This window comes from Melanerpes formicivorus, unplaced genomic scaffold, assembly GCF_026170545.1.
Source record: "Melanerpes formicivorus ecotype bairdi unplaced genomic scaffold, bMelFor1.0.p_v2 SCAF_58, whole genome shotgun sequence".
Taxonomy (NCBI): Eukaryota; Metazoa; Chordata; class Aves; order Piciformes; family Picidae; genus Melanerpes; species Melanerpes formicivorus.
In genome coordinates this window covers 1428238-1451914 of record NW_027142410.1, presented here as the reverse complement: position 1 = coordinate 1451914, position 23677 = coordinate 1428238, and the positions used below count along the sequence as shown (strand labels likewise).

The 23677-nt window shown below is 45.3% G+C and overlaps 2 protein-coding genes across 3 annotated transcripts in view; both read left to right on the top strand.

Moving 5' to 3' along the window:
• Positions 1-8414, top strand: part of RTF1 (RTF1 homolog, Paf1/RNA polymerase II complex component) — a 42478-nt gene extending 34064 nt beyond the window's left edge. The window contains exons 13-18 of the mRNA XM_068161432.1: positions 886-1007; positions 1386-1443; positions 1960-2037; positions 3142-3237; positions 3530-3641; positions 5577-8414. Of these exons, the coding sequence (XP_068017533.1) occupies positions 886-1007; positions 1386-1443; positions 1960-2037; positions 3142-3237; positions 3530-3641; positions 5577-5683 (573 nt within the window). The 3' untranslated portion in view covers positions 5684-8414. The remainder of the gene's footprint in view (positions 1-885; positions 1008-1385; positions 1444-1959; positions 2038-3141; positions 3238-3529; positions 3642-5576) is intronic.
• A 2431-nt stretch (positions 8415-10845) lies between these two features.
• Positions 10846-23677, top strand: part of LOC137452755 (carbohydrate sulfotransferase 8-like) — a 75660-nt gene continuing 62828 nt past the window's right edge. The window contains exons 1-2 of one of the 2 annotated variants that reach the window (XM_068161427.1): positions 10846-12014; positions 13601-13727. The gene's annotated coding sequence lies outside the window, so the exon portion shown is untranslated. Of the gene's footprint in view, positions 12015-13195; positions 13213-13600; positions 13728-23677 lie in introns of those variants that run through there. The other variant, XM_068161428.1, reaches the window with a different exon arrangement.

Below are 23677 nucleotides of genomic sequence, written 5' to 3'. Positions count from 1 at the left end.
AATAAGCCACTGCTGTTGCCCTGGTGGTGTGGGAGAGGACTCTGCAGCTCCCTGAAATAAGTGGCAACTTAAGAGTTGCACACATACCCTTTTTCTCAGCTGGTAAATAGTGACATTACATTTTAATCAAACATGTAACTCAAATCATCTGACTGACTTGCTCTCTTCTACTGGCTCTGGTGTTCCTGCATCATCTTTAGTTTAGAAATGTCAAAGGTTTTTAGAGTTCTTCAGAGGAAGAAGTCCTGTTTTGTCTTGAGCTGTAAGGAGAGTTTAGCTCTTCATGTTCTTACCATGCAGGGTAGAACATTTGCAACTGCAATAGGGTTAGCTGGCTGATTCATAGAATGCTCCAGGCTGGAAAGGACCTCCAACGGTTGCAAGCTTTAGTTGGTTGGGTGGTGTTGGATAATAGGTTGGACACAATGATCTTGAAGGTCTCTTCCAACCTGGTCTGGTCTATTCTATTCTAGTCTGGTCTATCCAATCCAATCCAGTCTGGCCTCCCCACAGTCAGCAGGGACATCCTCAACTAGATCAGGTTGCCCAGGGCATTGTTGAGCCTTGCCTTGAATATCTCCAGGGAAGGGGCCTCAACCACCTACCTGGGCAATCTGTTCCAGTGTTCCACCACCCTCATAGTAAGAACTTCTTCCTGATATCCAGTCTAAATCTGCCCTTCTCTAGTTTGAAGCCATTGCCCCTCATCCTGTCACTGCAGGCCTTTGTAAACAGTCTCTCCATCTTTCCTGTAGGCCCCCTACAGGTACTGGAAGGTTGCTATTAGGCCTCCCCAGAGCTTCTTCCTTCATGGGTTTATCCCTTGTTACTCTGACTAGCTCTGTGGTAAAGAGTAGTGCCTAATGAATTACTGTTTGGTTGAAGGCTATGGCTGAGGATCTGGGGGACCAAGATAAGGCCAAACAGATTCAAGATCAGCTTAACGAACTCGAAGAGAGGGCAGAGGCCCTGGACCGTCAACGAACAAAAAACATTTCTGCAATCAGGTAAGAAGCAAATACTGGGGATTTTCTTTCTTAAGCAGTACCAGTGCAAATATACAGAGAAGAACTAATGCAATAGTGACTTAACTGCAAGATTATTCTTTCCTGAGTAATGTATTAGTGAAATGTACCACAGTGGCTCTCTTAGCGCTTGCCTGTCTTCACTCCCTTCTGTCAGTCATTCAGTTAAAACTGTCAGGGATGTAATCTCTCTTCCACGTACCCCAGATAGCAGCTGTGTTGCAATAAGAGTAATTTGCGATGGGGATGAAGCTGCAAGATTGCTGGCAGGTGTTTGGTTGTGCAAGGATGGACCAATGACAGTCACTTTCTTTCTTCTTCTCCCCCACCCCACCTTTCTTTTTTTCCCCCTTGTTGCAGTTACATCAACCAGAGGAACAGAGAGTGGAATATCGTTGAGTCTGAGAAGGCTCTTGTGGTAAATAGTGCTGAATTAATACTCCTGTACAAGCAGAGATGAAATGATGTGAAGGGGGGATAATTGCATGGTGAAGATCACCCATTTTAAAGTGGATTGCTTTATCCTTTTGATCAACTCAATTACCAGCAGGTTATTGACTGTCATAGTGACTCAGTGCATTTTGGATGGGAGAGAAATCAGAAAGGAGACTCTGGAGAATAATACAGTGGAAGAAACAGTCAATTCTCTGCAGTGAGACTTCTGTGGTCCTAACAAATGGTTAAGGCTTGACTGTCCTTAGAGTTGTGCACCTATTTTCTGTGTTAGATTCACTAAGGCCAGTTGTGCCCATTGAAGCATAGGACTGTGGATGTCTTGAGATCTTTCTAATCTGCAATGCTGTTACTGTTTTATTCTCTGGCCTTGATATTTTGTATAGCTCTGGGTGCTTGTATGGGCATGGGGGGTGGTGTGGGAGGATTCCTGAGGGTGCAAATAGCTAGCTCTGCAAACCATGTGCTTTTTCTTCTTCAGGCTGAAAGTCACAGCATGAAAAACCAACAAATGGACCCCTTTACTAGGCGGCAGTGCAAGCCCACGATAGTGTCTAATGTGAGTAAGAGTGAAGTTCAACTGAGACAATTTGCAGAGGAACAGAAATCACTGTAATCCAGAAAGCAGGGAGGAAAATGTTTGTGTTAATTCCCAGCCATGCCATATGCTGTTAACACTCCACGTACCAGAGTGAGGTGTGGTTGAGTGAGATCCTGGTGTCGCTGTCCCAAAAGAGAGGGAAAAGCAACTTTCATTTATTCATTTTAATGCAAAGTGTGAAGGGCATAAGTGATGTGGGTACATACATGGAGAAGCAACTGTGGTTTAGACTTCTGCAGTGACAACTTCTGTGTAAGAATTACTCAGATTTAGTGAGCTTGGGGAAGAGAGTTTGCTGTAGGTGTTAGTTTTGCTTCTAATCTGTTGAAACTTTCCTGAAAGATCTGTGAAAGGAGGGAACAGACCAGGTATTTTGGGTCTGTGATGGATAAAGTTGGCTAACACCAGCTTCCCCAGTCATATTGTGGCAAAACTTGCTACTGCAGTCCAAGTCAAGTGATCTGCTGCTACTTCTGAGTCATCTGGCTCTGTGGAGGCATCTTCTAGAGTCGTGCGTGGTTCTCATTTCAGTACTTAAATTGGTCAGGTTGGCTCTCACCAGTCTCACTAACTGGCAAGGGAATAGAAAAGGAATTGAAAATAACTTTTTACTGAAATAGTTCTTTGTTAGAGAAGAATCATAACTGAGTAGCTTTGTTATGGCAGACAGCTATTATGTAAAGACAACAGTCTTCTAAAACTTCCTTCTCCTTATTAGAGTGTTTCAGCAAATACTTCTAACAATAATAGTGGTAAGACTAGTCATGAGAGCAAACCCTATCAACAGGAAGTGTAGTGCTTATTTCCTCAAAAAAAGACCTTCTGAAGAGTAACTTTTTGTTTGTTACTGTCAGATGCAAAGTACAGGTGTCAGGATGATTTCAGCTCTCTGAGATCCTGAAGACTGAGCTGATCTACAGCCTCCAGTGGTTTTAGATTCATGGTTATGAGTGCTCTATTAACAAACAAGGCAGTCCTATTGCTTTTCACCACTTTAAATATAGTGGATTTTAAAAGGTATCATTCTGTTTGTTCATTTATTTATTTATTCCCCTTCTGCAGTCCAGAGATCCTGCTGTCCAAGCTGCCATCCTTGCCCAGCTAAATGCAAAATACGGGTCTGGTGTATTGCCAGATGCTCCAAAGGACATGAGCAAGGCAAGTTTCCATTTCTGTCTCCTGTTACAGTCCTCCCACTGTCACCATTTTGCTCTAGAAGGTTATGACTAATAGGAGCTGTGCATGCTTCTGTTCTAGAAATAGGTATCCTGTAGAACATTTTCATAGATTAGAAACAGCTTTTTCTTCCTTGGGAAAAGCAAATGGAATTTCTTTAGCAGCATGAAAGCTGAAGTGAGTTTGCTTGTGACAGATGTGGGGGAAAGGCATTTTTATCTCTGTGTATCTGGACAGGTCAGGGTTGGAGAGTTACCTGTAGTTTTTATTTCAGGGTCAAGGGAAGGATAAAGATGTGAACTCTAAATCAGCCAGTGACCTCTCAGAAGATCTTTTTAAAGTGCATGACTTTGATGTAAAGATTGATCTTCAGGTTCCCAGTTCAGGTAGGTGTTCCGGCTGAGTTTGGGCATGTGCTTGTCCAGCTCGTTATGGTAGAGCTCACTTCTGAAATAATTCTTTCAAAATCATTGGTGGTCTTGTGAAAATGGGAGCAAGGACTCTGTGTGTGTTGTCTTGGCAAGTATCTTGAACTGGGGAGGAGGGGATGTGTGCTAGGGGCATCCACTGAGTAAACAAAAACAACTGAAAGCCTGGATCTCCCCATATCCCTGCCCCAAATGCCTGGGGAGAAGACAAGATACATACTCCTTTTCAGTACCCCCTTCCAGTCTACAGTGTCTATGACTTACATAATCTTTGGGAAACAGAGGAGAGTGTGGCATTTAATAATCCTTGATATCTACCTTGATATTTACTTTATTTTGTCCAATCACTTTTGAGGATAGGTAAGCTATGGGTGTCTCCAATGTCCTGTTCCATATCTCTGCTATGTGGATACAGTAGCTTTATTTGACTTGGAGCCTGCTGCTTTGCCAAGTTGCTGTTTTGTAATTTTGGTGTCTCAGGTGGTATGGAAGCACAATCTTAGGGGAACCAAAATATTGGGTGGGGAGTAAAGGTGAAACTTAGACTTCTGACCCATCCTCTTTGTGATCTTGACTCTGATCATCTGACATGTGTGGCAAGAACAACTGAGTGTCCTAGAATCATTCAGGTTGGAAAAAGCCCTTGAGATCAAGTCCCACTGTTAACCCAGCAATGCCAACTCCATCACTAAACCATGTCCCTAGGCACCACATCTACACATCTTTAAAATACCTCCAAGGGTGGTGACTCCATTGCTTCTGTGGGCAACCTGTTGCAGTGCTGGAAAATCCTTTCAGTGAAGAATTTTTTTCTGATATCCAACCTAACTCTCTCCTGGCACAATTTGAGGCCATTTTCTGCCATCCTGTCAAGCTGCTTCCCAGTGGTGGGAAAGCTGTGGGGGCGTACTAGTGCAATTTGACTCACAAGGCTTATTTGCCCTTGCACTACTGGAAGGGTTAGAACTGAGCAGTGGTAGGGCAAGGAACATTGGGTACAAGCTGGAACACAGGAGGTTCCATTTCAACATGAGGAGATGCTTCTTTGTGGTGAAGGTGGCAAAGCACTGGAGCAGACTGCCCAGAGAGGTTGTGGAGTCTCCTTCTCTGGAGACTTTCAAAACCCACCTGGATGTGTTCCTATGTGGCCTGCCCTAGGTGACCCTGCTTTGGACTCAATGATCTCTGAGGGTTTCTCCCAACCCCTGACACTCTGTGATTCTGTAATTGGGTTTCTTGGTCTGTGTGGCTCCAATGGCCTTGGCACATCAGATCCACAGGGATATAAAGCTTTAGTAGATTCTGGTGCACAGTGTTTGCTGATGCCATCAAGCTACAAAGGGGTTGAACCCATCTATATTTCTGGAGTGACACAATATAGGGAGAGGCTCAAGTATGGCTGCTGTGGGTTTTTTTCCTTCAGGAAGAAAATGATTTTGGCATCTTGCTTTGTGCAGTCTCTTAACAGGAGAAACTGGGGACTGGTTAAAGTCTGTATTGTAGACACAAACAGGGAATTTGACTTCTGTCCCGCTATTGTCTGTCTCTTTGTGCTTGCTATTCTCATGGGGCCATGATTTATCAAAGATCCCAGAATTGAGCCTGATGGCTCTCTCTTTGTTGCGATGTCAGTGTTTTATAGAGTAGTTGTTTTGGGGTTGTTTGGGTACACTTACCAGCAGAAACCTGAATTGAAAAACAGAGCCAAAATTGCCCATTGCATTTTGGTTCCCCTGGAGGTAAGTTACCAGGTAATTGTTAGCCGGAGTTCTAACCTGATGTTTACTAGAGCAGCCAAAGGTGACTGTGTGGCGAAGTCGTCAGCAAAAGCAACAAGTAAAACTCTGTGGTTCTCATCTATTTTGGTCCGCACTCTTTTCTTGTCCCCAACAGAATCTAAAGCCCTGGCCATCACCTCCAAGGCTCCACCAGCAAAAGATGGTGCCCCCCGGCGATCATTGAATTTGGAGGACTACAAAAAGAGGCGGGGGCTTATTTGAGCATGCCCACTCTGCTGCTTCTGATCCTGCATGCTCCATGACGATGTCCTACCTTTTCTTCCTCCCTTTTCAGTTCTCCCTTCTGGGTTGGAGCAGCACTGGAGCTGGGAAGAGACTCTTTAAAACTGCCAGTCATCTGTAACATAAACCATTCAACTATTTACTGTATAGACCTCCCTTCTTGCCCTTTCCTCCTGCCCCCCTCACAAATGTGGATCTGTGCTATTTGGGGTTTTCCCATTTCTTTTAGTTTGAGTTTTTTTGGTTTTTATTTTGTTGATGCAGCTCGTTGGTCCACTCTGTGTTCAGTATTAGCCTGAGGTCTGGATTTCATAGGAATCTCTTGGTGGTCACAGAGTCAGCACTTGGTGATCTCCCTTTTCATATCACCACGGGCACGGTGATAAACGTTGGCGCAAGACCTTTGTGGCTGGAAGGTCATCGGCACTTTCTTCCTCTTCTTCTTCCTCCTTCATCCTAGCTTTGGAGAAGGGAATCTTCAAAAAAACTGGCTTAGGTTCAAAGTGTAAATTTTTTTGGGAGGGTTGTGTGACTTTTTTTCAGGTGTTTTTTATCATTTTTAAGCTGCAGTACTATTTGTATCCGTATGTCACAGTTCTTTACGGCTGTTTTGAATTTCTACCAGCTGTACTTGAGCATCTGAAATTGCAAGAAAGAAACTCATTAAATGTGATTCTTCTTACTAAAATGGCTTGGCTGATATAGCTGTTTAACTTCATGTGCCCTTTTTCACTTAAGTGATGAGAAGAGAGAGAGGTACACAGCTCTTGATGTGAGACTTGTCAGCTGTAGCACATCCGGAGTCTCCAGCTGTAACTGAGTGGAGCAGCCTCTTTGGGGATGGCCCTGGGGTGCTCGTTGGTTGGGCTTTAATTTCTTCCTCAAGACATATTTAAGTCATTGTGTCTTCACTGGGCTCCTGCTCACTTTTGTTTCTTGCTTTGTGAACCATTTAAACAGGGCTTCTGCAAGCAAATAAAAACATACCAAAAAACAAATAATCCCTTTGTGTGGAAGGGGAAGGACGCAGTAAGGACAGAGCAGAAAGGTCAGTGGGTAATGTATGAGAGGCAGCTGGTGCCCATCGTTCATGTATGAACTGGTACAAGTGGAGTGCGACACTATGGCTTTGTGGAATATTTGACTGGACACAAGTTGACAGAAATTATCACTCAGGTGTGGAAAAAACAAACCTAAACTTAAAAATTAATAACAAAATGTAAATATCAGTGACAGTTAACAGAGAACTTTTCCAAGTTCAGATGCAGCTGAATATATGGAAGCTAAGAACTAAATTAAAAGAGAATTAGAAGTCTAAGAGGATAGAGGCCTTCGTTCAGGTAAGCGTGCAAGCGCGTGCTTGTTCTCGCTCAGGCCAGCACATGTGTGATAACTTCAGCACTGAGCTGGGTACAGCTGTTTCTGAGGCACCCTGAAGAGAGAAAATGCTCATGCTCTTCTTGTGTCAGAGCATTACTGGGTTTCTGAAATCATACACTGGTTACTTTCAAACCTGTGTTTGATGCTTTCTTGTTGGATTCTTAATGAAACTTTAATCTAGTTCTTAAATTAACTTTCTCTTCCTTTTTATAACAGTAGCTTTAAAGAACTATCATGTAATTCTGGGCAGATTGACACTATGAACTGTGTAAAAAAACCAACAAAAAACCTATGAAGCAGCTCTTATCTCCCATATAAACAAATAGAAGCCCGTCGATACTTATTTACACAACAGCCCACAGTTCTAGGACACACATGGGTTATCCTGTAAATTTGTAATCCCAGGCTGCTTTATCCAATGGCCTATTTTAGCAGCTTCTCTGGAGCTGTGGTAGGCTCTCACATATATGTAACTTTTCACTTTTTAAGAGTGGGTTTATGGAATCTACCTTGAGAACTCCACTGGAGGCATTGTGATTCACCCTGTAGATACTCATTTCATATGGTTTTGGGGTTGTTTTGTTTTGCTTTTCTTTCAACAGCTTCTATGATGTTACATACTTGTAATAATAATAAAAGACAATAATCTGAATTTTTCCTTTGCAATAGCCAGTTTTCAAAATGATCACTCTTCAGTAACTGCCAAACTGAGCAATTCAGGAAGCGATTTTTCCACAGAAATGCCTCAGAGCTCTTGAGGCGCAGTGGCTCGTGGTCTCCAAAGGTAAAGCTAGCTCAGATTCAGTATTTTTAATATGCTTGTCCTTGATGTCAAAGCTACCTAAACCAAATGAATTTGGTAACAGGAGAATAGTCTTCACCACAGCCAGAACGTTGAGACGCACACAGTGTTGCAAGGAACTTTTTAGTGGCAATAACTGGAAGAGAGGAAATGCAGTGAGTTCAGAAGGCAGATCTGAGTGATGGACTATGTCCTAGCTATCTGTAACTGCAAACCTTCCACTTACCCTCTCAAAGTCTCTGGATTCTGCTGAAATACTGTTTTTAAGAGGGGCAACACTCAGTAAGTGATCATGCAAACCTCTTATATTGAGAATCATACATCAAGAAAGTACTCTTTGAATAGTTACAGAACTGTGTATGAAAGCTGTAACCTTTTTTCCTTTAAGTGCATGTAAAGGTGAGTGACTACACCTCCCACTCTGTTAGAGAGGGAGGGATTTGTTTGCTTTGTTTCATTGGTGTCCTAGCATAGCTCATCACAATTGTACAGACTTCTATAAATAAACTTGGTTTGTTGGTTTAATAAGGTGGATTGTTTATGCCTTGATCCGAGGTGCTGTGGGGGTTCCTGTCTGGAATTTGTTTGTGCAGAAGCTGTGGCTTCGTTTAGCAGCCTGGCTGATTTCTATTTCAAATACAACTACTGTGAAATAATTAGTGGAAAGTAACCTCCCTCTTTTGCAAGAGCTGCTGTTGACTCCTGCATCACTCCGTAACAGCTGAAGTTGCTCTTTACTGCTAGAATCAAGCAGAGCCTCAGTCCACTGGTCCCTCTGCTTCATCTTGCTGTAAACCCAGACTTTGCTACACTTGTAGAAATCTAAACTATTTGTGTAATTAAAAATACCAAAGCATGTAGCTGAACTTAGGGGACCTACTGAGTGACATGAAGCAGGACTCTGCTCAGGATGGGAGAATAAGGCACAACGGGTGAGTTCTGTCAATGTGTAAGGAAAAGTGTTCACCCTTGGCACAGTCAGGGAGTGGACTAGGTTGGCCTGAGAGATTATTCTCTCTGTTGTGGAGGTTTTCAAGAGAAGACTGGGTTGAGCCATGGGTAACACCATCCAGCCTTGCAGTTTACCCAGTTTGGAGCAGGAGGGTGGAGTGGCAACATCCCTGAGCTCCCCTCTGACCCGGATTATCCTGTGACTACTGCTTTCTCCAGTTTTGTTTGTTCTCCCTGTGTGTAGTGCCCCTCCTCCACTCCCCTTCCTACACACAATGCACAGAATTTGTCTCACACAGTGGCTTACCATGAGCAATGCAGCATTTCCTGCACACATCCTTTATGCAGTCTCAGGTCTGCAGAGTTCATCTAGGGCTGTCTGTGAAACAAAACTGTTGATGGATTAATCACTGACCAGGCTGAAGTGTGCCGGCCTGTTACAGTGCAGAGTGAAGAGCAGTAACTGGGATTAGATTAGCAAAGCGTTCCTTGGATGGACTTTGAACAACAAAACACATCTTCAGTTCTCAACCTCCTTCTGAGCTTTTAAAAGAACCTTTATGCTTTTAAGCTGCTGTGCAAGGTCACAGATTTTTCAAGAGATTTTTAGGATAAGGGGTCCTGAGTATGGGTTGGCAATTTTTAAGTGGCATTGGGAAGGACAGTCAAAAATGTTGTGCCTCAAAGGAAAAAGCATTAACTAGCCATGAGGGAAGTGCTTCGCAGCTGGTTCATTCATAGCAGATGGTGGAAGCAAAAGGGGAGAACTGAAAATGAGGAGGCTGCACAAGTGCTTCATTGGCTCTATGTACTAGAGAATAGAAAGACACAGGGGACGTCATCTCAAATCTGGGCTTCAGCATCTCTTCGTTTTCCCCCATCTAACCTAGAAGATCATTAAGCATGCCCAGACCACTTTAAACTTTGAATGTCAGGGTTCTTAATTGTGGAAAATAGAGTGCTGTAAACCTGATACTTAAACCATTGATACATGTGCAGCCTCACCACATTCAGCACAGTAACTTCTAGAGGGGTTATTAAGTAGCCAAATTAATAGGTGAAATGTCTTTATTTTTAGCTGGAATGGCTAAGCACTCCCGGGTTCTACTTTACTGCTATCAACAGTGATTAACCCTGCCAGCACCATCAGTGGTCAGCCGTGCTTAAGATTGTTAGAACATCGTTTGGAGGAGAACGTGTTCTTTGTTCTTAACTTTCCACTCGGTTCTCAGCATTGAAACAGGAGAGGAATTATTTGAAATGGAAAGGACTGTTTTCAGAAGTGCTGGCACTTGGTGTCAAACAGTGAGCTGAATCCTTAAAGAGACTCAATATCCTTATGCAGTGTGAAGTAAGGCAGTGAGGTACAGAGGGATTTTCTTTGTGGGTTTGCTTTTCTGTTTGGGATTGTTGTTTTGGTTTTTTCTTCATTTCAAGCTTAAAAAAAAAGTAAATTGATCAACTTTGGGTTTTCATCCTGACAGCAGCTGATATTCTAATTCCTGAAAGCTGGCTGCAGACTCTGTTCCACTAAAACTATTTATGTGCCATTCTGGGCTTCTGTCTTCCCACACACTTGTAAACCACTGACTACAGAAGAAACACTGAGTGCTAATGAGGCCCAGAAAGAGTGGCTGTAGCCTGGAAAACAGTGAGAACCTCTGTTGCATGAGGGGACAAATACTGTACAAACTTCCAGACGTAATGTATGCTGCTTTCTAATGACTAGCTTTCCACCTATGCCAGATGTGGCACCTGGTCTGAGCGAGCCGCAGTTTTCACTCATGTGGCCAGAGAAGGACAACGAGGCTGGGAAGAGGCTGAGGGAGCTGGGATTGTTTAGCCTGGAGAAGAGGAGGCTCAGGGGTGACCTCATTGCTCTCTACAACTACCTGAAGGGTGGTTGTAGCCAGGAAGGGGTTGGTCTCTTCTCTCTAGCAACCAGCACCAGAACAAGAGGACACAGTCTCAAGCTGTGCCAGGGGAAGTTTAGGCTGGAGGTGAGGAGAAAGTTCTTCACGGAGAGAGTCATTAATCATTGGAATGTGCTGTCCAGGGAGGTGGTGGAGTCACTGTCCATGGAGGTGTTTGAGAGGGGATTGGACGTGGCACTTGGTGCCATGGTTTAGTCATGAGGTCTGTGGTGACAGGTTGGACTCGATGATCTTTGAGGTCTCTTCCAACCTTGGTGAGTCTGTGAACCATCACGCAGTAAGTCATTTTCTGAGACGAATTTAAGCGACATGAAAGTTTTGAAATGGCTTAATTGGGAAATTGCTGGCTACAAGCAATTACAAGTGACATCCCTGGCTTAATTGTATGACTAAATTATCAAGGATCCTGCACAAATGTGTTTGGTTTTATAGTAAACATGTAAAATTTTGCTATATGAGAGCTATGTTTTTGAGTGCTGTCCTGGAGAAATTATAGTAGGTCAGTGAAGAAACCCAAACCCAGGATCACCACAAAGGAGAAAAGGAAGAAAGCCACTGGGAGAAGAAAGAAAGAAAGAAACAAACCAAAACCAAACACTTAGTGGAAATCATGGGTTAGTGTTCTAAAGCTCATGTTAGTTCTCAAGTTAAAATATTACATTTCCTTATTCTTCCTGGGGCAGGTTTTAGGTTTGTTACTAACCCTCTGTCAGCTTGTTCTGGGTTGCTAGGAGGGTGGCTAGGACAACAGATTGCACTGTAGATGAGTAACTTCCTTAAGCTGTTAACATCCATTTCAGGCAGTATTCATAGATACAGCCTGAGTTTATGTATATACAATGACCAAGTGTTTGGGCAGCTTGGATTTATGATTCAGTGGGTTAAAGGAAAAGGTGGAACTGATAAGCTGGGAGTGATCTGCTTTACAAACAAAGTCACTGTGCCTGGTTTCATTGCACTTGCTTTAGGGAAATAAAGCTTCACTTAAGGGAGGGGGGAACTTGAAGAGCTGTGAAATGTGCTGCTAAAACAGATAACATTTTATCTGGAATCTGTGATGACTGTGACTTTGTGTTTTGTGAAAGGACCATTCTCAAATCGTTTGTTTGCCATCCTTCATGACTGTGGATGAATGTGCAATTGCCAGATTCCCACCTGGGACAAAGGAGTGTTTGCAACAGCCTAAATGGCAGCTACTTCATCCCTTCTCTGAATTTATTCTTGTGGGCAGGACTGTCAACAGGTAACTCACTTCCATTAATTTTCAAGGTGAAATTGCTGTGTAAAAGATCAGCTCCTAACACCAGATGTGCAGCTATGAGTTTGTAGGCCTTTTACTGGAAGTGGTATTGGAGGAGTACAGGCTGCTGTGGAGAAGCCATCTGAAGGCCAGGGACTCAGCAGCCAACATGTAGAGGTGAGGCGGCAGGTCTTGTGCAGCCTCTAGACCGGTCACTTCTCACATTATTCAAGCAGCAAGTGGCTGTTTTAATGACTGGTGGTACAGCAGTCAGAACAAAATTGTTGCTTATATCTCAAATACGGTGTAGAAGATTGCTATGGAAAATTAGATCTCTGATGAGTGGCCCTGATGTAAGTGGCTTTTCTGGCTGCACTTAGCACAAACACAAGCTCAACAGTGAGTTTAATATTGGAGGTTTCCTTGATTTGGGAAAAAACCCTGATCTGTGTGACCAGAAAAGCAGATCATATACAGCATAAACACTAAAACTGAGAAAGACTTGTAGTCTTTGTTGGTCTATGTTTTTTCCCTCATACTTGCTCTTGAAGACTTAACTGGTCATGAAAATATTTGGGCATAATGATTCGTGTCATGAAGCTCGCCCCTTGGAAGTGTTATGGACCGTGAAGGCAAACTGTTTTTCCACTCTTTAGGTAGATTTGAACATTTGAACAAATGCCATTTTCCCCTGAAAGAGACTAGATGAATTTCAAATACAAAGCAGCCAGTTTCAATTGAGTCAGGATCAGTTGATTATGGAGTTTTACTTCCGTTGCTGCTGGTACTCTTCCAGAGGCAGACAAGAGTGCTGAGGGTAGAAAAATGATGGATTGTGTCTCAAAACACTTGGAAGGATGAGTGCCCCGAAGCCTGAAAACATAGAGTCCCAAATATTACGTAATGGTCTGTTTAGCCTCTGTTGTAGGGGATGGGAAGACTCTGTGGGTGGCGCTGGGAACTGGAGAGAGTCCTCCTGAAGAACATTTTCACTCACAGGTGACCTGAATTTCGAAGTCACAAGGCAGGACTGTTCCCATGGTGATTATTTTATGTTATTTACTGGAAAGTAAAACTGAGGTCTTTGTAAACTGCCACAAGCTGAAGTTTTGAATGCTGGGCAGAGACAGCCTGGATAATCCCTCTGATCCTGCTGTCTGAGCAGTGATGCATAAGGGGGTCTGCTGTAATCTACCACACTGTAAGTAAGCACTCCTGACGGGCTTGCTGGTGCCTGGTTCCTAGCCACAAGTTACAACTATAAAATTAGCATTTAAATTCTGAAGGTTGCTTTGTTTTCCTTTGTTCCTGCTCATTAACTTCCACCTTGAAATGAATTCTTCTTTCAGTCACAGCTTGTGTGTTTATACGGTGTATTAGTTTCCTTTGCTTTTCAAGGGGAACAATGATGCTACCTTAACTTGGGAGGTAGAGAATAAGTCCTGTTCATTCATAAAAGATTTTAAGATATCCCAGGCTGTTTTTACAAATATTAGGTCTCAACTAACGAAAAGTACCTGAATGTTTTTGTCCTGACTTGTTGGTGATGGTAGTTGGTGGCCACCGCTGAAAATCTGATGTTTGTTCAGGTGTTAAAGTAGGGCTGGACTGAAATGGGACTTTGTCAAGACTGAAACTAGATATCAAATGTGATCTGAACCTCAGTTTTGAAAGGAGAAGCAAGCTGAGGAGCAGAGCAGGCTGCCAGAGGACAGGGTGAGTACTGCATGAAAGCATTTCTGACTTTGGCTGACTAAGGGCTTTCTAAAACACCAAAGATGAAGTGGGGTCTGAGCTGTACTGCTTTGCTGCACTTACTCTCTTGAGCTCTGTGCTTTGGCAAGGTGGCAATAGCAGAAAACAGGAAGGAGGCACAGCAGTGTTGTTTCTTGAACATCCTTTCCAACTGTCCCTTTGTCCTGTGTCCTTTTCCCTCTGCGATGGAGGAGTGTGGGGCTCAGAGAAAGTAAGGTCTGAGGTGCTGGGATCGGATGGGAGGATCTACTGATGCCAGGGCTGCAGTGCCTGAGGAGCAAGGAGAACAAAAGGTACTGCCTCAAAGATTGACATACAAAACTGGGACCTGTTCTTCTGAAGCAGGCCCTGGCTTCACTTGCTCTACTGGTAGTCTTGTGATTTGTTTGCCCAGTCCCCAGAGCTCAGGAGAGGGGAATGTTGCTACTGAGTATACTGAGCAACTCCCACAGCTCAGTGCTGTCTCATAAGCACTCTTCTCCAAAAGCCTTCACCAGCTTTTTGGTCCAACTTTGTGCTAACACAGCTGTACTTCATTGTAGAACAATATGCATGTGTGTGCATATTCCTACTCTTTGATTTTCAGGCTCAGCAATAAATTAATCCTGGGAAGAGACCAACATGGTGCTGCAGAAAGCCATTCAGTATTCAAGAATTGATTTGTCAAAGTCAGGGAGGCAAGGCAGCATTCAGCCATGGCAGGGAGGTATGGTAACCATCCAGTTGGGCAAGCAGATCCAAAAGCATCACCTTGAGGAACAGGCAGGAGGTTGTTTGATCTCTCTTGTGAAAAAAGAGAAGTAATAAATGGCTACAGCATGCACCTCATCCAGAAAGTCAACCACTTCAGGAAACTCTAGGTTCTTAAATAAAGCAATTCATGTAAAACTGATGATGATACCTTACTTGGTACTTGTCTCCATAAACAAACAATAATTTGAAGGCTCAGCATTTAGAAAATCTGGTGGCTCTGCTCCTGTGGTTGAAATTAGATTGCTCAAAAGATTTGAGACAAAGCTACTGTGTCTATTGAAGTACCTGTCAGTGAGGAGAAACAGACACACACAGGATCAAGACCTGGTGAGGAATGCTTTGAAAGTGCACTGAGCTGCATGATTTGGTCCATCTCCTTTAATGGGAGGCTGTTGTTACAATTCCAGCTGCTTTTTTAACTCTCACACTGAGCAAGGATAGAAAAAGATGAGTTGCTTGAGGGGTTTCTCTTGGTGTGGAATGAATAACATTGCAATAGGTGGATGTGAGAGAAATCGTTTTGCTTGCATGGTTGTGGAAGGAGGGAAGGAGCTAGTGGCTTGCATGCTGAATGCATAGAACAGAATAGAATAGACCAGGTTGGAAGAGACCTTCAAGATCATCACATCCAACCCATCAACCAATCCAACCCACCTAAACAACTAACCCATGGCACCAAGCACCCTGTCAAGTCTCCTCCTGAACACCTCCAATGATGGTGACTCCACCACCTCCCCAGGCAGCCCATTCCAATGGGCAATCACTCTCTCTGTATAGAACTTCTTCCTAACATCCAGCCTAAACCTCCCCTGGTGCAGCCTGATACTGCGTCCTCTTGTTCTGTCCTTTTTGTCTTGATGCCAAACTTTACCTCCAGACATGAATAAATCTAAGACAAAATATAATTTAATCAAAGAGCAGCACTTATTTGTAATAGTAGAACAAAGCACAAGGTCCTGCATCTGGGCCAGGCCAATCCCAGGCACAAATCCAGGCTAGATGCAGAGTGGGTTGAGAGTAGCTCTGAAGAAAGAGACTTGGGTGTATTGATTGATGAGAAGGTCAATGTGAGCCAGCAGTGCACTCATGTAGCCTGGAAGGCAAATCGTGTCCTGGGCTGCATCAAGAGGAGTGTGGCCATCAGGTCAAGAGAGGTGATTCTTCCCCTTTGCTCTGTTCCAGTGAGACTCACCTTGAATACTGTGTTCAGTTTTGATGTCCCATTGTAAGAAGGACATAGAATAGAATAGAATCAACCAGGTTGGAAGAGACCTTCAAGATCATCACATCCAGCCTGTCATCCAACACCACCTAATCAACTAAACCATGCAACCAAGTGCCCCATCAAGTCTCCTCCTAAACACCTCCAGTGATGGTGACTCCACCACCTCCCTGAGCAGCACATTCCATTGGGTGACCACTCTCTGTGTAGAATTTCTTCCTAACATCCAGTCTGAACCTCCCCTGGCACAGCTTGAGACTGTGTCCTCTTGTTCTGGTGCTGGTTGCCTGGGAGAAGAGACCAGCCCCTGCCAGTCTACAACCTCCCTTCAGGTAGTTGTAGACAGCAATAAGGTCTCCCCTGAGCCTCCTCTTCTCCAGGCTAAGCAACCCCAGCTCCCTCAGCCTCTCCTCATAGAGCTATTGGAATGAGTCCAGAAGAGGGCTACAAAGATGGTCTAAGGGCTGGAACAGCTCTGCTATGAGGGCAAGCTGAGGGAGCCTAGAAAAGACACTGTAGGGACCTTGTAGCTGCCTTCTAATACCTGAAGAGATCCTACAGGAAGGCTAGAGGGGGACTTTTCATGAGGACATCTAGCAACAGGACAAGAGGGCATGGTTTTAAGCTGAGGGGAGAGTAGGTTTAGACTGGATCTTGGGAAGAATTTCTTCAGTGTGAGGGTGGTGGGACTCTGGAATAGGCTGCCCTAGGAGGTTGTGGATACCTTCTCCCTGGGGGTGTTCAAGACCAGGCTGGATAAGGCCTTGAGCAGCCAACTCTGTTTGAGAGATGTTCCTGCCCATGGCGGGGGAGGTTGGAGTAGATGATCTGTAAGATCCCTTCCAACCTAGGCTGTGCTATGAACACTTAAGGTGAAATTTCTTGCTGTGGGCCATAGCAGAGGCTACAGAACTAACTGGCATCAGATGTGAACACTGCATTTGGTTTCCACAAATTAAACACAGAGACTCCTGTAGCTGGTAAATGGGTTGTATGGACAGGAGTTATTTCAGAACAGTTCTTTTTGGTCTTTAAATTGATTTGGGATTAATTTAAAACAGCAGAAAACCTGTTAGGATCTCTGAAAGAGTAAGGATTTCCTGTGTGGGACAGAGATGCTTTACTTTCTTATCTGACCAGGCTGCAAGAGATTGATTTATCACTTTTCTGTCAAGGGACCAAAAGTTTCACAGTAAAATTGTGTGGTGAGGAAGAAAAATATTAGATTTTCTAGCAGCCTCCCAACGGGAGGGACCTGTAACACCTGCAAATCTGTCCAGTGGGGAAACAAAGGTGCTAGGTGGGGAAGGCAGTTAGACTGTCAGACGTTTTGCCAGGGGAATCTCTTATCACAGTATCACACAGTATCACTAAGGTTGGAAGAGACCTCGAGGATCATCAAGTCCAACCTATCAACACAGACCTCATGACTAGACCATGGCACCAAGTGCCACATCCAATCCCCTCTTGAACCCCTCCAGGGATGGTGACTCCACCACCTCCCTGGGCAGCACATTCCAATGATTAATGACTCTCTCCGTGAAGAACTTTCTCCTCACCTTGAATCTAAACCTCCCCTGGCACAGCTTGAGACTGTGTCCTCTTGTTCTGGTGCAGGTTGCTAGAGAGAAGAGACCAGCCCCTTCCTGGCTACAATCCCCTTTCAGGTAGTTGTAGAGGGCAATGAGGTCACCCCTGAGTCTCCTCTTCTCCAGGCTAAACAACCCCAGCTCCCTCAGCCTCTCCTCACAGGGCTGTGCTCAAGGCCTCTCCCCAGCCTTGTTGCCCTTCTCTGGACACATTTCAAGTGTCTCAATGTCCTTCTTAAACTGAGGGGCCCAGAACTGGACACAGGACTCAAGGTGTGGCCTAACCAATGCAGAGTCCAGGGGCACAATGACTTCCCTGCTCCTGCTGGCCACACTATTCCTAATGCAGGCCAGGATGCCATTGGCCTTCTTGGCCCCCTGGGCACACTGCTGGCTCATGTTCAGGCAGCTGTCGATCAGTACCCCCAGGTCCCTCTCTGTTGGGGAGCTCTCCAGCTCTCCTTCCATCCAAGGAAGGAGAAGCAGCATTCCTCTTTTAGGTGGGGAAGGGCTGCCAGCAGAGCTGCCCTGCTGAGTCTAATCAAATGTCATTTCAGGCAATACTTAGTCAATGTGGGATGATTAGGACCACAGTATAATCAATAGGGCACAATCAAAGTGCTCTTCCCCCTTGATATCTTCTCAACACCTGCTGTTCAGGGGCATTCTAAACCAGAGGTTATTTTGAAACTGTTAGACTTGGTAACCATCACTAGGCCTGGCCTCTTAGGTTTTCTTCATGGTCTCTTTTGGAACCAAGAGCAGAGCAGAGTGGCAGAAACCACTGCATTTCTCACAAGGAATGGGAGCTGAGCTGTGAAGAGGTCTCTGAGATTCACTAGTAAGAGTCCATGGGAGGAGGAGCAAAGGTCAAGGAGAAATGGGATGGGCTTCATCACATCCAAAATTTGCAGAGAAATTGTGTAGCATGGGGTCAGAGTGGCTGGAGAGCAGCCAGGCAGAGAGGGATCTGGGGGTGCTGGTTGATGGTAGGATGAACATGAGCCTGCAGTGTGCCCAGGCAGCCAAGAGGGCCAATGGCATCCTGGCCTGCATCAGGAACAGTGTGGCCAGCAGGAGCAGGGAGGTTATTCTGCCCCTGTACACTGCATTGGTTAGGCCACACCTCGAGTACTGTGTCCAGTTCTGGGCCCCTCAGTTTAGGAAGGAGGTTGAGTTGCTGGAACGAGTCCAGAGAAGAGCAACAAAGCTGGGGAGGGGTTTGGAACACAGCCCTATGAGGAGAGACTGAGGGAGCTGGGGCTGCTTAGCCTGGAGAAGAGGAGACTCAGGGGAGACCTTCTTGCTCTTTACAACTACCGGAAGGGAGGTTGTAGACAGGCAGAGGTTGGTCTCTTCTCCCAGGCAGGCAGCACCAGAACAAGAGGACACAGTCTCAGGCTGCACCAGGGGAAGTTTAGTTTGGATGTTAGGAAGAAGTTCTACACAGAGAGAGTGATTGCCCATTGGAATGGGCTGCCTGGGGAGGTGGTGGAGTCACCATCACTGGAGGTGTTCAGGAGGAGACTTGACAGGGGGCTTGGTGCCATGGGTTAGCTGTTTAGGTGGTGTTGGATTGGTTGATGGGTTGGATGTGATGATCTTGAAGGTCTCTTCCAACCTGGTCTATTATTCTATTCTATTCTATTCTATTCTATTCTATTCTATTCTATTCTATTCTATTCTATTCTATTCTATTCTATTCTATTCTATTCTATTCTATTCTGAAGCAGAATAGCTGACTGCTTGCTGAAGGTCTTGCTATTTTAGTTTTTCTTTTCCCAAGCTGTGAATGGGTGAAGAAGAACTAGGAGAAAAAGTGAGACTGGGAGAAACAGATACCCAAGTGCTCTTCCATTTGGGTAGTGCAGATACATTTGTGGTGAGCAGATGCTAGTGATACTTTTCAAAGCCCCCACTTCTGACTTGGAACAAGAGAGTGCACTGCAACATAGGCAGTGTAGAAGCAGAGTGCCTGCCCAACCATCACCCGTCTAAGCTGGCAGGCTGCTGGCACAGATTCCTTGCCGAGGTGTGAGCAGAACCAGCACAGGGCTTTTGCTGGTGTGGGGCAGTGAGCATCATTCCTCTGGCAGGTAGCCATGATCACAGTTTTCTCTGCTGCCAGGGCTCAGCTGGCAAAGCTGTGCTGTCCTGTCAAAAGATTGTGCTAAAATGGTTATAGAGCCTGCCAGATGCTATCCCCATGACACTGCTGTCTTTGATTTAATTACAAGATAGCTCTGTTGGGCACTTGTCCTAAAATCTTATTTCTTGCAGTTGGGTTGACAACATATGATCCACTTACTCTCTCTTTTCCTCCCTCTTCTAGCCATATGCTTTTCTAGTTACATTAAATATTGGCTAGATGCCCCAGTTTTCAAGGCTCTCTGTTATTTATCCCCACCCTACTCGTTGCCTTTCATCATTAACGAGCTGCCAACTTCTGCACTAGTCGCCATGGCTTTCTGTGTGTCTTTCAGACAAGCTCTGTCATGCTTTCTACTGTGCTGCTTCTCAAGTTTCAGAGGCACTTTGTGCAAACGCTCTCAAGGGTCTTGAATCGTCCTTCTGTTTCCTTTGCTGAGCCCCATTCCCCATACTGCCACCTCCAGCCATGCACCCCCTTCTCTCCTGTTTACCTCTCAGCCTGTCAGGCTCAGGCTTCACCCCCTGCTCTCTGCTGGGTTGTGTACCTTGGCAGCAGGAACTAAGGGAGTGAGCATGTGACAGAGCAGCAGAGAATTTTCCGTGGTGTTCTGGAGCCCATGTTCAGTGGCAGCTGCTGGTGGTGCTGCCTGCAGTGCCAGCACTGGCTCTTAGGGTTTTCTTTTGGGCTGCAGGTCACTGACAGACTTTTTCAACAGGCTGTTGAAAGGGAAATCGTCATCTTCCAGTCTGGGGCAGGGCTGCAGACTCTCTGCTGTTTCATTCTTCACAGTATCACCAAGGCTGGAAGAGACCTCAAAGATCATCGAGTCCAGCCTGTCACCACAGACCTCATGACTAGACCATGGCACCAAGTGCCACATCCAATCCCCTCTTGAACACCTCCAGGGCTGGTGACTCCACCACCTCCCTTCACCCTGCCAGTTGGTCAGCATTGCTGCTCAGCTGCCACTTCACTTTGTTAATACCTGGTGTGGCCTTTTATTGCCTTTACTTTCCTTTGCTTTAGTTTTCTGTTTTAAGATAAAATCAGTAGAAGAGATTAGGCATGAATTTGCTATGTGAGCATTGCTGAAGTGGAGAAGAGAAGGCAACACTGAGCAAATAAGGTGCAGATCTGTCCTGGGGAGCTGATAGAGTGGGGGAAAGCAGGGAGTTTAATCCTCTGTGACAAGCCACAGCAAGTAAAGCCAACAGGGAAGTTTTTCAAATCCAGCAATGTTTCCTGGTCCTTTAGTAGCAGTGCAGCCACTGTCAGAGCCTTCACAGAAAGAGCTGGAGGCTTAAAAAAACAGATTTGCCACCCCAGTTGTTTGCTGCTCTTTAGTAACTGTTCTGTGACTGTTGCAGTATTCACCACAACATCTGAGGCACATTCAGGGCCCACAGATGCCAAGCATGCCTCTGGCAGGCTGTTCAGAGTTTAAGGGGTTCATTGCAAAGGAGAGAATGAGGGATTGCTGATCTCCATCTTGGAGCACCTCAAGCAGCTGGGTTCTGTGCAAAGGCAGCAGGGTTAGAAAACCCTCATGAGTAGTATTTTTTCTTATTTACCTCCTAATGTGGTTGAAAAGGAGGCTAAACCATGATTCTAGAGGCTCATTAGAATAGAATAGAATAGAATAGAATAGAATAGAATAGAATAGAATAGAATAGACCAGGTTGGAAGAGACCTTCAAGATCATCACATCCAACCCATCAACCAATCCAACCCACCTAAACAACTAACACATGGCACCAAGCACCCCATCAAGTCTCCTCCTGAACACCTCCAATGACGGCGACTCCACCACCTCCCCAGGCAGCCCATTCCAATGGGCAATCACTCTCTCTGTGTAGAACTTCTTCCTAACATCCAAACTAAACTTCCCCTGGTGCAGCCTGAGACTGTGTCCTCTTGTTCTGGTGCTGGCTGCCTGGGAGAAGAGACCAACCTCTGCCTGTCTACAACCTCCCTTCCGGTAGTTGTAAAGAGCAAGAAGGTCTCCCCTGAGTCTCCTCTTCTCCAGGCTAAGCAACCACAGCTCCCTCAGTCTCTCCTCACAGGGCTGTGTTCCAAACCCCTCACCAGCTTTGTTGCCCTTCTCTGGACACGCTCCAGCAAGTCAACATCTTTCCTAACCTGAGGGGCCCAGAACTGGACACAGGACTCAAGGTGTGGCCTAACCAGTGCAGTGTACAGGGGCAGAGTGACCTCCCTGCTCCTGCTGGCCACACTGTTCCTGGGGCAGGCCAGGATGCCATTGGCCCTCCTGGCTGCCTGGGCACACTGCAGGCTCATGTTCAGCCTGCCATTGACCAGTACCCCCCAGGTCCCTCTCCACCTGGCTGCTCTCCAGCCACTCTGACCCCAGCCTGTAGCTCTGCAGTGCTCCGGATGAAAGGCTTATATCCACATGCTGGGGTTTCAGAACACTGATTTTTCTCACCTTCTATAAGGACAGCAATTGTTATTGCCTTCCACATATTTTTCTCCTTCCACAAAACCTTTCTTCAAACCTGCCTGAGATTTTCATAACAGTGTTTGAAAATTTAAATTTATGATAAAAAAAAACAAACCCAGAAGTGAAAGCTGAATTTTGATGGTTCTTTTACAGCTTTTTCTTCTTAATAATCTTGCCCTCACTCTGCATGCCATACTTTTCCCTCCTTAAAATGATATGCAGTGCACAGTCTCTTTTCAGGCAGTCTTTCCCTCTTGTAACTATATACAGAACTGATGAACATTGTGCCCCTGTACTCTGCATTGGTTAGGCCACACCTTGAGTCCTGTGTCCAGTTCTGGGCCCCTCAGTTTAGGAAGGACATTGAGACTCTTGAACGTGTCCAGAGAAGGGCAACAAGGCTGGGGAGAGGCCTTGAGCACAGCCCTGTGAGGAGAGGCTGAGGGAGCTGGGGTTGTTTAGCCTGGAGAAGAGGAGGCTCAGGGGTGACCTCATTGCTCTCTACAGCTACCTGAAGGGAGGTTGTAGCCAGGAAGGGGTTGGTCTCTTCTCCCAGGCAACCAGCACCAGAACAAGGGGACACAGTCTCAAGCTGCGCCAGAGGAAGTTTAGTCTGGAGGTGAGGAGAAAGTTCTTCACTGAGAGTCATTCGTCATGGGAATGTGCTGCCCAGGGAGGTGGCGGAGTCACCGTCCCTGGAGGTGTTCAAGAGGGGATTGGATGTGGCACTTGGTGCCATGGTTTAGTCCTGAGGTCTGTGGTGACAGGTTGGACTCGATGATCTTTGAGGTCTCTTCCAACCTTGGTGATACTGTGAAAATATTCTTTATTTATGTCCAAAATCTCAGAATGTTGTTGAAGGGAGGATAAGAAAACAAATTAAAATGCATGATTTCAGGATCAGGTTGGCTTCAGAATTAGTAGCATCAATGAGCTGGGTTCACTTTTTCAAACACCACTCAAACAGGTGATTAACACATGGGTTAATTTCAAAGATACTGATCTCTAGTCTGCTGGTGTAAATCCAGCTAGGAGCAAAGAGCATTTTCACCTCCTGTCTTGCCAGCATGAACAAGCCCACAGAGAAACTCATGCAAAAAAAAAAGCCAAATCAAGGTCATAGAAAAGGCACAATGACTTGGCTCCTCTGTTCGACACCTGAGAGTTTTTACTGATGTGTTTCTCATCTGAATGAGCAAAGCAGGTGACTCATGTGGATGTATTTTATGGACAGCCAGTCTGTGACTTGTTTGGTCTTATTTACCAGTGTTCAATCCTTGCCTGAATCATCAGGCTTGAATGGAAACTTTTGTCTTATAACATTGTTTCTTTTATATTTGTTCCTGCTTCTATCATCCTGAATAGGCATCTTTGTCTGGACAGAGGATGCTGCCCAATGCAGTTACTAAGCGTGAGATCCAGCATAGCATCTCTCTCTGTTGGCTCTGCTATTGCTTTGGTGAGGAATTTGATATTGATGTGCTCCAAGAATCACCTGGATGCCCTACTGTGGTGTTTCTCCAGCATCCATCAGGGTGCTTGACAGTTCCCCCAAGGGGATGAGGGGCTGGGAATATCAAGCTACTTGCAGCTGTCAGTAGAAGGCCTCATCCACTTGTTCTTCCTAGTCAGGTGGCCTATAGCAGATACTCACTACAATGTTATCCATGCTGGTCAGCTTTATAGTCCTTACCCATAGGTGCTCAGTTGGCTCATCACCCATCCACAGGCAAG